The 12,500-nt window shown below is 41.6% G+C and overlaps 1 protein-coding gene across 2 annotated transcripts in view; it reads left to right on the plus strand.

Moving 5' to 3' along the window:
- The first annotated feature begins 4,978 nt into the window (after positions 1-4,978).
- The window catches only part of LOC143277534 (cysteine-rich venom protein Mr30-like), a 27,278-nt gene continuing 19,756 nt past the window's right edge, over positions 4,979-12,500 (plus strand). The window contains exons 1-3 of one of the 2 annotated variants that reach the window (XM_076582412.1): positions 4,979-5,099; positions 10,400-10,492; positions 12,337-12,383. In XM_076582412.1, the coding sequence (XP_076438527.1) occupies positions 10,444-10,492; positions 12,337-12,383 (96 nt within the window). In that variant the 5' untranslated portion in view covers positions 4,979-5,099; positions 10,400-10,443. Of the gene's footprint in view, positions 5,100-10,304; positions 10,493-12,336; positions 12,384-12,500 lie in introns of those variants that run through there. The other variant, XM_076582413.1, reaches the window with a different exon arrangement.

The following is a 12,500-nucleotide window of genomic DNA, read 5'->3' on the forward strand; positions in this document are numbered from 1 at the left end:
CATGGAATTGGGTTGTGAGAAGGCGTGGGATTGGGTTGTGAGAAGGAGTGGGGTTGGGTTGTGAGAAAGCGTGGGGTTGGGTCGTGAGAAGACATGGAATTGGGTTGTGAGAAGGAGTGGGATTGGGTTGTGAGAAGGCGTGGGATTGGGTTGTGAGAAGGAGTGGGGTTGAGTTGTGAGAAAGCGTGGGGTTGGGTCGTGAGAAGGAGTGGGGTTGGGTTGTGAGAAGGCGTGGGGTTGGGTTGTGAGAAAGCGTGGGGTTGGGTCGTGAGAAGGAGTGGGGTTGGGTTGTGAGAAGTCGTGGGATTGGGTTGTGAGAAAGCGTTGGACTGGGTTGTGAGAAAGCGTGGGACTGGGTTGTGAGGAGGCGTGGGATTGGGTTGAGAGAAGGTGTGGGGTTGAGTTGTGAGAAGGCGTGTGAAAAAGAAGAGGGGGAGGAGGAGAAGAAGAAGAAGAAGATAGAGGGGAAGAAGAAGAAGAAGAAGGAAGAGTACGACGACGACGACGATGACGAGAAGAAGAACGATGAAGACGAGGAGGAGGAGAAGGGGGGGGAGGGGGGGGGAAGAAAGGCTTTTAGCTAACAGGCCTGCCCTGTTATTAAGACACTCCAGAATGACCACTGACCGCAACATGGTGAGGAAGATGAGATGTCTCTCTGATGATAATTATCTACTTCACTGTGGAGTGCACTCACTTCTTCAGTGAATTTACCAATCGATGAAATAAAACCCCACAAAAACAAAAGTAAAAACAAACAAAAAGACAAAGAAAAGTAAAGAAAACAAACAACAACAACAACAACAACAACAAAAAAACGGGGATAATTATTAACAACCCTGGCAATTATCGGGGGAGAATCATTTACTGTAGGCAGTTTGATCTAAAGTGGATCTGTCAAAAGGCGAAGGCAAGTAAGGGATAAAGTTATGGTTTTAAGATATCTCTCTCTCTCTCACACTCTCTCTCTCGTGTGTGTATGCATGTGTATGTGCGTGTGTGTGTCTCTGTGTGCGTGCGTGCGTGCGTGCGTGTGTGTGTGTGTGTGTGTGTGCGCGCGCGCTCGTGCATGTGTGTGTGTGTGTGCGTGTGCGTGTGTGTGTGACAAACTCACTCTGTGAAAAACTCCAAAACACACTCACACACACACACACATAGATAGATAGATAGATAGATAGATACACACACGCGAACAAAAATTTATAAATATGAGACAGGCGTAGACAGACAGACTGACAGAAAGACAGAGACAGAAACTAAAAGACAGACAGAGGCAGAGAGACAGTTTTGATATTGTTGTCTTTTAATCGTCCAATTGAACTTTTCAAAAGACTATGCGCGCGTGTGTGTGTGTGTGTGTGTGTGAGAAAGAGACAGACAGACAGAGAGAGAGAGAGAGAGAGAGAGAGAGAGAGACAGAGGCAGAGGCAGAGACAGAGAAGCCTGGAGAGAAATGGTGCATGTGTGTGTTCATGCGGTTATTTTTGGCACTTGTGTGTGCGTGCGTGCATGCAAGTGTGTGTGTGTGTGTGTGTGTGTGTGTGTGTGTGTGTGTGTGCGTGTGTGTGTGTGTGTGTGTGTGTGTGTGTGTGTGTGTGTGTGTGTGTGTGTGTGTGTGTGCGTGTATTTTGTGGTCATTCCAAGTCGGTGAACACGACAGCTGTTGCGACACAGATCTTTATCTTCGAAGAATGGAATGAAAAGTCATCCCACGACAGCCTCGTTGCATAACGTGTTTTTCAACTGGAATGTTGTGACTGGAGGATTACTTGGCAACAGTCGTGTCATTGATCTGGGGGGAAGGGGGGGGAGGGGGGGGGGGGGGGGGGGGGGGGGGGGGGGGGGAGGGGGAGGGGGGCGGGGCAGTTCCTATTGAGGAATTCGAGCAACACAACTACTCTGCTTTTTTACACAACTACTCTCAGAAGTTGATTTGTTCGTTTGTTTACTTGTTGTTGTTGTTGTTGTGTTGTTGTTGTTGTTGTGGTTGTTGTTGTGGTTGTGGTGGTGGTTGTGGTTGTGGTGGTGGTGGTCGTGGTGTTTTCCCACATGGCGGAAGTTTTGTTTGGTGATGTGTGTGTGTGTGTGTGTGTGTGTGTGTGTGTGTGTGTGTGTGTGTGTGTGTGTGTTCGTTCGTTCTTTTGTTTAGCGTCTTTTCACTATCAGTGATATTAGACGTAAAAAAAAAAAATAAAATAAAATAAAATTAAAGGGGTGGAGTGGGGTGGGGTGGGGGCATGGGGTATAACTAACATGCTATTACATTTAACAGTAACAATTCAATAATAATAATTTAAATAATCAGAAACCATTAACACAATTCTGAAGTTGTATGTGTGTGTGTGTGTGTGTGTGTGTGTGTGTGTGTGTGTGTGTGTGTGTGTGTGTGTGTGTGTGTGTGTGTGTGTGTGTGTGTGTGTGTGTGTGTGAGTGTGTGTGTGTGTGAGTGTGTGTGTGTGTGTGTGTGTGTGTGTGTGTGTGTGTGTGTGTGTGTGTGTGTCTGTGTGCTTCATGGAAACGAGCGAATAGAACAAAGTGATGGTGTGCTTGTTTGTTTCGCAAATTTGTTGTTGATGTTGTTGTTATTATTATTATTATTATTATTAAGAAGAAGAAGAAGATGATGATGATGAAAGAAGAAGAAGAAGAAGAAGATGATGATGAAAGAAGAAGAAGAAGAAGAAGATGATGATGATGATGAATGAAGAAGAAGAAGAATATGATGATGAAAGAAGAAGAAGAAGAAGATGATGATGATGAAGATGAAAGAAGAAGAAGAAGAAGAAGATGATGATGAATGAAGAAGAAGAAGAATATGATGATGAAAGAAGAAGAAGATGATGATGAAGATGAAAGAAGAAGAAGAAGAAGAAGAATATGATGATGATGAAAGAAGAAGAAGATGATGATGATGAAAGAAGAAGAAGAAGTTGATGATGATGACGAAAGAAGAAGAAGAAGAAGATGATGATGAAAGAAGAAGAAGATGATGATGATGAAAGAAGAAGAAGAAGATGATGATGATGAAAGAAGAAGAAGAACAATAACAAGAAATCGAAGCACATAAAAGACAATTTAAAAAAGCACATTAAAAACAACTATTCCTTAATGAGTTAAAAATGAGCTTCGTTAAGCGACCTAGACTCGTTAGATGCAGTCGACTGTCATAACTTTACGATGGCAAAAAATTCATAACTGTCATAACTGTACGAAGATGAAATAAAATCTAAAATAAAAATTAAAAATTACGAGCATCTGAACACATCGACACAATCATGTATGCCGACAGATTGTCTTGGCGAGCCAGATCACTTTAAAAAAAAAGAAAAAAGAAAAAAGTTAGCAGCCTTGTTCTGGCTAAAGTGCATGATAGCTGCCATGAGCTGTAAGTTTCAGTTTCAGTTTCAGTAGCTCAAGGAGGCGTCACTGCGTTCGGACAAAACCATATACGCTACACTACATCTGCCAAGCAGATGCCTGACCAGCAGCAGTAACCCAACGCGCTTAGTCAGGCCTTGAGAGAGAGAGAGAGAGAGAGAGAGAGAGAGAGAGAGAGAGAAAGGGGGGGAATAAATAATAGATAAGCTTACATAAATAAATAAATAAATAATAATTATAATATAGAAAAAGGTAGTAGTAGTAATAATAATAATAATAATAATAATAATAATAATAATAATAATAATAAATGAATAAATAAATAAATAAGACAACAATGATGATAAATAAGCAAATAAATGTAAAACATGAAGACACACATTCACACATACATCCAAAATGCATAACAGATATACACCAAACATGCATGAACTGTAAGACAAAACAAAACAAAACAAAATAAAAATGCAGCATCGATGTGAGGCTGCTGCGTGAGGGATCTCAAGTCAAGATAATGTGGTTTTACTGGTGAGAGCAACCCGAATGGGACACTCGAGAAATCTACAGTGACACAGCAGTAATGCAATACTACAACACAACAACAACACCACCAAACATACAACCAAGAAGAAGGCCAAAGAATGACAACACTAGAAGAAGAAGAAAAACAAAAAGAAACCGAATAATATGTTCAAAGCCGTTCGGAGTTTTCACGCGCACAACCAAATTTGCATCAGGGAGCTGCACAATCAGCAACAAACAATGACTCAGGGTGAAGCAGAGCGACACTAATTCGGACGCAGGAAGAGGATTAAAACGCCCAAAGGGTTTTCCAAAACATGGCCCACTGTCTGCGTGTCATCACTCATTGTTCTAAAATTAGATGGATAGCACATTGGCCAGAAAAGCTGAAGCCAACTGAACGCCATACTAAGACTCGTTTCCGGCTGTCAGTCCGTTGAGAAGTCGTCTGCTAACTGGTGGTATTTTCTGAACTGCAACCGTGTATCTTCGATGAAATCGTGTTATGCTTGCCTCTCACGACATGCCAAATGTTGTGTCTTAACTGATATCTGCCAATGGTTTATTTGCCAAAGTTATGACAGGAAAACAGTGCAGTGACACGTAGCACAAACTTGCTGTGGAGGCACACACTGGAATGTTACCTTAAGTAACGCCGCGGGCAAGTGAAAGCTTGCCGTGAAGCAGTCATCGTAACCAGCTGAGCGCTCGGCTGCATACACGAAGTTACCACTTCGCGCTGTGCTGACACGAGTAGCAAAATGGCTGATTGAACACTTCCGCTGACTTCAGTTAGCAAAGGGGCTCAAAGAAGACATGCGCTATCCACCTAATTTTAGAACAATGGCCATCACTCTGTACCCGGCTCTCCAAAAATTCGACGGCTCTTCAGTCATGCTGGAAAAGCTCTATTGATAGAAGGATTTAGGGAAATGACATTTCGATCTCTTTTCTTGCGGGGGGGGATTGAGAAAATACCTCCAACAGCACCGCATCACAACACCATCTGTCTTCCCCTCACCTGGACCTGCCTCGGCTTGCCGAGACCGATTAGGGTCAGAGTGGCCACGAAAGCCTCGGAAATGATCACGTGGCATACCTTCGATCTGTCAAGCAGTGTTTGGGAAGATCGCTGGACCGCACACATTCACACACACACACAGAGCTCCGAGTTCACATCTGTTTCCAGTTTGTAATAGGTAAGTAAAACAGAGAATGAATAGTCATCGACTTTCTGGAAGTTATAGTGAAAAGTACATTTTCAGTATTTTTTTTCTTTTCTTTTTTTCTTTCTTTCTTTCTTCCTTTCTTTCTTGACTAAATTTAGATTTGGTAATTCTGATATATTATTACACGTCATCGTTTGAGATATAGGTACCGATTAAGAACGTGAACAGATGTGCCGCTTGTGTGATAAGGGAAATGAAGATGAGATCCATTTTTTTGCTTTGTTGCCCTGCCTTATTTGATCTTAGATTACAGTTAACTCTCTCCATACGAACGGCGAAAGAGACGACGTTAACAGCGTTTCACCCCAGTTACCATCATCAAAACATTGCAAGCGGAAGGCTCTCATACTGAAGACGTGAATGTTGACAAAGAATACTACAGTTCTGACGACAGAAGCTAAAGGTTGGGTCATTCAGACACCCACTGGACATCCGAAGGGTCTGTGTAGAGGAGAAGAGAGGACTGGCCGTACTGAGTGAGTTAATCGAACCCGAATGGATATAACAGTCTTTGTTGTTTTAGACTGAACTTGTTATTGTCATCCAGAAGTGAAACTACCCTTGGTGGGCTCGCAGCTGATATTTACAAATCTTTTAATAGGTTGAATGCTATAATATCGTAGTTGTTTGGGTTGTTTTTTTTTGTTTTTTTTTGTTTTGTTTTGTTTTTTGTTGTTGTTGTTGTTGTTGTTGTTGTTTGTTTGTTTTGGTTGGTTTGTTTTGTTGTTGTTTTTTCTTGTCAGTGTATTTTATGACATGTGTGGTTTTTTGCTGTTGTATTACTTTGACTTCGATTTTGTGCAATTTACGGTATACTTATACTTATTTGTTTTTTTTAAATTTTTTAATTTTTATTATTTTTTTCCTTTTTTGTTGTTTGCTTTGTTTTGTTTGGTTATTTTATTTTATTTCATTTTATTTTTATTTTATTTTTTTTTTTTTTTCTCAAGGCCTGACTAAGCGCGTTAGGTTACGCTGCTGGTCAAACATCTGCTTGGCAGATGTGGTGTAGCGTATATGGATTTGTCCGAACGCAGTGACGCCTCATTGCGTTACCTGATATTGATACTGATACTTACGGTATACAAAGTATGTTGTTGTGATATTCAGTATGACTGGTATGATTCCTGCAATTCAATGTACGTGTGTCACACTCCCTTCAGTAAGGGGCTATGGCCTTTATTTGAATGAAACATTTCGTTTAGTTTCGCTTCTTATATTTCTTCCTTCATTCCTTCATTTCTTTTCTTTCTTCCTTTTCTTTCTTTCGTTCTTCCTTCCTATTTATATTCATTATTCATATGATCATTTGAAAGTGCAACGCTGTCTCTGTCTGTGTCCCTGTGTGTGTGGGGGGGTGGGGGTGGGGTTGGGGGTGGAGGGTTACTATCGTTGACATTGTTGATGTTGACATGTTGTTAATATCATTGTTATTGTTGTTGTTGTTGTTGTTGACATTGCTATTTATGCATTTGTTTCGCTATTGTTGTCATTGATATTTTTGACATTACTATTTATATATTGTTACCGTTATTGTTCACATTGATGTTGTTGACGTTGTTGTGTGTTGCTGTTGCAGAGATTCTTGTGTTTTTGGTGTTGAGTAAATAAAGTAAAGGAATAAGCAAACAATAACTCAAGATGTATATGAAGTGAAAACACATTGGTACGTTGACCAGAATAAAGATCGATATTCTCAATTTATTTCCAATTCAATATTCACACTATAATAATAATAATAATAATAAAAATCTGCACACGAACTGTCAGTTCATAAAATATATTCTGGTAGAACTATCATTTTCAATTTTTCGCTCGAACGAGATTCTTCTGGAAGCTGTAACGTAAGAGAAATAAGCTATTGTATTGCGTTGTATTGTATTGCATTGCATTGCATTGTATTGTATTGCATTGCATTCCTTTGCATTGTATTCCATTGTATTGCATTCCGTTGCATTGTATTGCATTGCATTGTATTGCATTATAGCGTATTGCATTCAATCCATTGCATTGTATTGCGTTGCGTTGTATTGTATGTATTGCATTGCATTGTATCGCATTGCATTGCATTGTATCTTATCGTATGCTATTGTAGTATATTGCATTGTATTGCTTTGTATTGTATTGTATTGTGCCCCACTATTTTCTCGCTGTAGCAAATGCATCGTATCGTATCGTATCGTATCGTGTCGTATCGTATCGTATCGTATCGTATCGCATCGTATCCTATCGTACGTATTTGTATCGTATCGTATCGTATCGTATTGTATTGTATTGTATTGTATTGTATTGTATGGTATTGTATCGTATCGTATCGTATCGTATCGTATCGTATCGTACCGTATCGTATCGTATCGTATCGTATACTCTTGTGTTATAATTATTGCACTGTATTCCACCGGATTACATTGTACTGTATTGTGCAGCACAATTTTCTCGCCATGACGGGCGCAATAGCTGAGTGGTTACTGTGTTGGACTGTCAATCTGAGAGTCCCGGGTTCGAACCACGGTGACGGCGCCTGGTGGGTAAAGGGTGGAGATTCTTCCGATCTCCCAGGTCAGCATAATGTGCAGACGTGCAAGTGCCTGCACCCCCTTCGTGTGTATACGCACACACAAGATCAAATACGCACGTTAAAAGATCAAATACGCACGTTAAAAGATCAAATACGCACGTTAAAAGATCCTGTAAAAGCCATGTCAGCGTTCGGTGGGTTATGGAAACAAGAACATACCCAGCATGCGCACCCCCGAAAACGGCGAATGGCTGCCTTCATGGCGTGGTAAATACACAAAACGGTCATACACGTAAAATGTTACATGTCTGTCTTAGTGTGTGTGTGTGTGTGTGTGTGTGTGTGTGTGTGTGTGTGTGTGTGTGTGTGTGTGTGTGTGTTTTGTTGTTGTTGTTATTGTTGACTTTTTATTTGTTTCATTATATCTTAATTACATTGTGTGTGTGTGTGTGTGTGTGTGTGTGTGTGTGTGTGTGTGTGCACGCGCGCGCGCGCGCCTAGAGTTGACTTCATCAAGATTTTGCGCCTTTTAAATATTATTATTATTAGTAGTAGTATTTTTATGTACTATTATTATTATTATTATTATTTTCTAATTTAATATAATTTTAGTGTTTTTTTTGTTTTTTTTTTGTTTTTTTTGTTTTTCTCAAGGCCTGACTAAGCGCGCTGGGTTCCGCTGCTGGTCAGGCATCTGCTTGGCTGCTTGGTGTAGCGCATATGGATTTGACCGAACGCAGTGACGCCTCCTTGAGCTACTGACACTGATACTAATTACAGCACTAAACCCTATTTATCTACCTATTCTATTTCGTTCAAATCAAGGCCTTTTTTGGGGGAGAGTGGGGGGGAGGGTTTCCATCACATTGCAGTAGGCTGTCAAACCCTACTCGGCGCGCTGGGTTCATGCAGACATGGTCAGACATTTGTTGCTCTCCTTTCTCTGGCCCCCCCCCTCCCTCCCTCCCCCCCAGCCCCTCACCCACCACCCCATGCCCCCCCCCCACCCACCCCCCAAAAAACCCCACCCAACAACAACAAAACAACAACAGCAACAGCAACAAAACCAACAGATGCTATGTGGTGTATGTATACAGATCAATCCGCACGCATTGTCATGTTGTTGGAATGGAAACTATTCTTGTGTGTGTGTGTGTGTGTGTGTGTGTGTGTGTGCTAATATATATATATATATATATATGTATACATCTCTATACATAATACGTTCGTTCTATCCACGTGAATAAAAAAAAAAGTGTGGTGGTCACGTGGTTCCTCCTTCTTAAGAGCCTTGACTTTTTTTTCTTTTTTCTTTTTTTTTTCTTTTTTGTTTTTTGTAACACTCTTTCCTGATTGGACGAACCGCCGGCCAATCGCTTGGCTCGTTCTTTCCCGTCGCTCGTGTGGTGTCGTTGTTGAGTTGTTGAGATTTTCATTGGGTTATATCATTATTATCACTCTCTTGATGGAGATACGTTCAGAATGGGTGGCTGGAGAGTGTGTGGGTAGGGTGTGTGTGTGTGTGTGTGTGTGGTGGGGAGGGTGGGTGGGTGGGAGGGCTGAGGAGGCGTGGCTTGAGGATATAGCAGTAGCTTTGAATTGCTTTTGCTCTCTCCTCAAGTCTCTCCCTCCTGCCCCCCCCCCCCCCCCCCCCCGCTCTCTCTCTTTCTCTCTGTCTGTGGGTTCGCGTTTGTGTGTACAATAATTTTCATGTAGTCATTTCCATGATTTGTAATGAATGTAATGCTATGATCTATTTTCCTTTTTTCCCCGTTTGATTTTATGTGTTGTTTGCAGTTTATTTGTTTTCATTTTTTTCTCTCCAATTTTCTCCTTTTGAGGACTGGATAAAAAGAAGAAGAAAAAAAAAAGCATCGTTGGTTATTCTATTACCCTCAGAAATAAAATTCATTCATTCATTGAAATTCATTCATACTCTCTCTCTCTCTCTCTCTCTCCAATGAATCTTTTAAAAACTTTTTTTTATTACTATATTTGAAACATTAAACTTAGTACTTACTATGGGGAATTTTGATTGTTCTGCAATAGGCTGCGCATTGCAATCTGCTTGTTTAAAAAAAACAAAAACAAAAAAAAAAATTTGGACGTGGTTGTTTGTTTTAATGGCCAAAATGGACTGAGGTAAATATAAACAATAAACCATCTGAGTCTGTGCCCTCTGCCTCTCACTCTCTGTCTCGCCTCTCAACCATTCTCTGTCTGTCTGTCTGTCTGTCTGTCTGTGGACTTAGGTAAATATAAACAATAAACTATCGGAGTCTGTGTGTCTCTGCCTCTCTCTCTCTCTGTCTCGCCTCTCAACCATTCTCTCTCTGTCTGTCTGTCTGTCTCTCTTTGTCTCCCCCTACCCACCGACTGACTCATTCAACTTCACTCCCCCCCCCCCACACACACACACATACTCTCCTCTACCTCTTCTCTGCCCCCCCCCACCCCCGCCCCCACCCCGCTCCATCCACCTTTACCATCCAACCACCACCACCCACCACCCACCACCACTCACCATTCTCTCTCTCTCTCCCTGCGCACTCCTCCTTGCGCATGCGCGTCAGTCTATATAAAAATTATATAAGTAGGAGAGCTTCAGACAACGAGACAGACAGACTGCTCTACTCGGGAGTCCAAGATCAACAACTGTGCAGCTAGCTAAGCCCGTTGAAGACCCATTGCCCGTAGTCTTTTTTTTTTCTTTTCTATCTATTTTTATCCATTTCATTTTCCCCGTTGACAGAGGAGGCGCTGGCTGGCTGTGACAACTGCACGTGACATTCGGCCATGATGTCAAACCCTTGCGTAGTTCTTCTTCTGCTTCTGTCTCTGTTGGGTAAGTGGATGATTCGTTGTTGGGGGTGAGGGGAGACGGGCTCAATAGCCGAATGGTTAAAGCGTTGGACTTTCAATCAGAGGGTCCCGGGTTCGAATCTCGGTGACGGCGCCTGGTGGGTAAAGGGTGGAGATTTTTCCGATCTCCCAGGTCAACATGTGTGCAGACCTGCTAGTGCCTGAACCCCCTTCGTGTGTACACGCAAGCAAAAGATCAAATACGCACGTTAAAGATTCTGTAATCCATGTCAGCGTTCGGTGGGTTATGGAAACAAGTAAATACCCAGCATGCACACCCCCGAAAGCGGAGTATGGCTGCCTACATGGCGGGGTAAAAACGGTCATACACGTAAAAGCCCACTCGTGTATATACAAGTGAACGTGGGAGTTGCAGCCCACAAACGCAGAAGAGAAGAAGAAGAAGAAGAATGGGGTGAGGGGAGGGAGGGTGGTGGTGGTGGTGGAAGAGTGATTGGGTGGTGAGGGGGTGTTGGGTGGAGATAGGGGGTGTTGTCAAGAGAAGAACAGGAAATTTAGAGTTGTGCAGTTTGAATGATTCTGATCACTACTGCTGGTGGCTCTCTTTCTGTCTGTCTGTCTCTGTGCGTCTTTTTCTCTGTATCTCTCCCTCTCTATCTATCTATCTATCTATCTATCTATATCTACATCCATCATTTTTGTATTTTTTCCTGCGTGCAGTTTTATTTGTTTTTTCCTATCGAAGCGGGTTTTTCTACAGAATTTTGCCTAAGGAACAAGCCTTTTGTTGCCGTGGGTTTATTTTACGTGCGCTAAGTGCATGCTGCACACGGGACCTCGGTTTATCATCTCATCCGAATGACTAGCGTCCAGACCACCACTCAAGGTCTAGTGGAGGAGGAGGAGAAAATATCGGCGGCTGAGCTGTGATTGGAACCAGCGCGCTCAGATTCTCTCGCTTCCTAGGCGGACGCGTAACCTCTAGGCCATCACTCCACTATTTGATTGTTCTTTAACCTATCTATTGTGACGGAGAAGCAACAGCACGACAACACGAACTGCAATGCAATATGGACCTATCATTACAACACATACAATGCAATGCAACGCAGCGCCACGCAGCGTTACACAGTACAATGTAATGGAATACAATACCCCCACACTACAATGCAATATAATACAGTACAATGAGTGTGTCAAAAGACTGAAAGTTGATTAGCCATCCGTCTGTCTGTCTGGTTGTCTGTCTATTTAGTTTCGGATGATTTAGTTGATCCAACAGTTTATCAATCTCTCTTTATGCATGTGTATATGTATAAATATATCCATTTATTTATGTGTACATAACTACATGCATGTATATGAATGTGTATAGTGTGTGCGTTTGTTTATGTAAGTTTGTGCCTGCTTATGTGTGCGTATGTGTTAGGGTAGCTGTTAGATACACATGTATCTTAAAATGTATTATGCATTGTGTGTGTGTGTGTGTGTGTGTGTGTGTGTGTGTGTGTGTGTGCATGTGTGTGTGTGTGTGTGTGTGTGTGTGTGTGTGTGTGTGTGTGTGTGTGTGTAACATTGATGTAATGTTTTATGTTAACAAAAGTGTTTTTGTAAAGCACCTAGAGCAGATTTCTGGATAGTGTGCAATGTAAGTATCCATTATTATTATTATTATCCATCTATATATCTCTGTCTCTGTCTATCAATCAAACTGTCTGTAAATCTAGATATCTATCTGTCTATCAGTTTATAATATATCCAGCTATATAGTTAGCTGTATGTGTGTTGGTATGTTATTGCATCTGTTAATCTACACATCTTTATTTATTCACTTATATATTTACCTTGCATTTTTCTTTGTCGTAGCAGTGTGCACGGATGGAAAAAAGCATAAATTTCCGAAGAAACACAAGGTAGGTGGAGATTTCTTCTTTTTTTTTCTTTTTTTTTTTCCGCTGGCCCATCATCTGCATACATTTCAGTGGCATCACTCACATGCCGTTCATTCTGAACTTGGTGTTAAGAATTTG

The sequence above is a fragment of the Babylonia areolata genome, chromosome 34 (genome assembly GCF_041734735.1).
Source record: "Babylonia areolata isolate BAREFJ2019XMU chromosome 34, ASM4173473v1, whole genome shotgun sequence".
Classification (NCBI taxonomy): domain Eukaryota; kingdom Metazoa; phylum Mollusca; class Gastropoda; order Neogastropoda; family Buccinidae; genus Babylonia; species Babylonia areolata.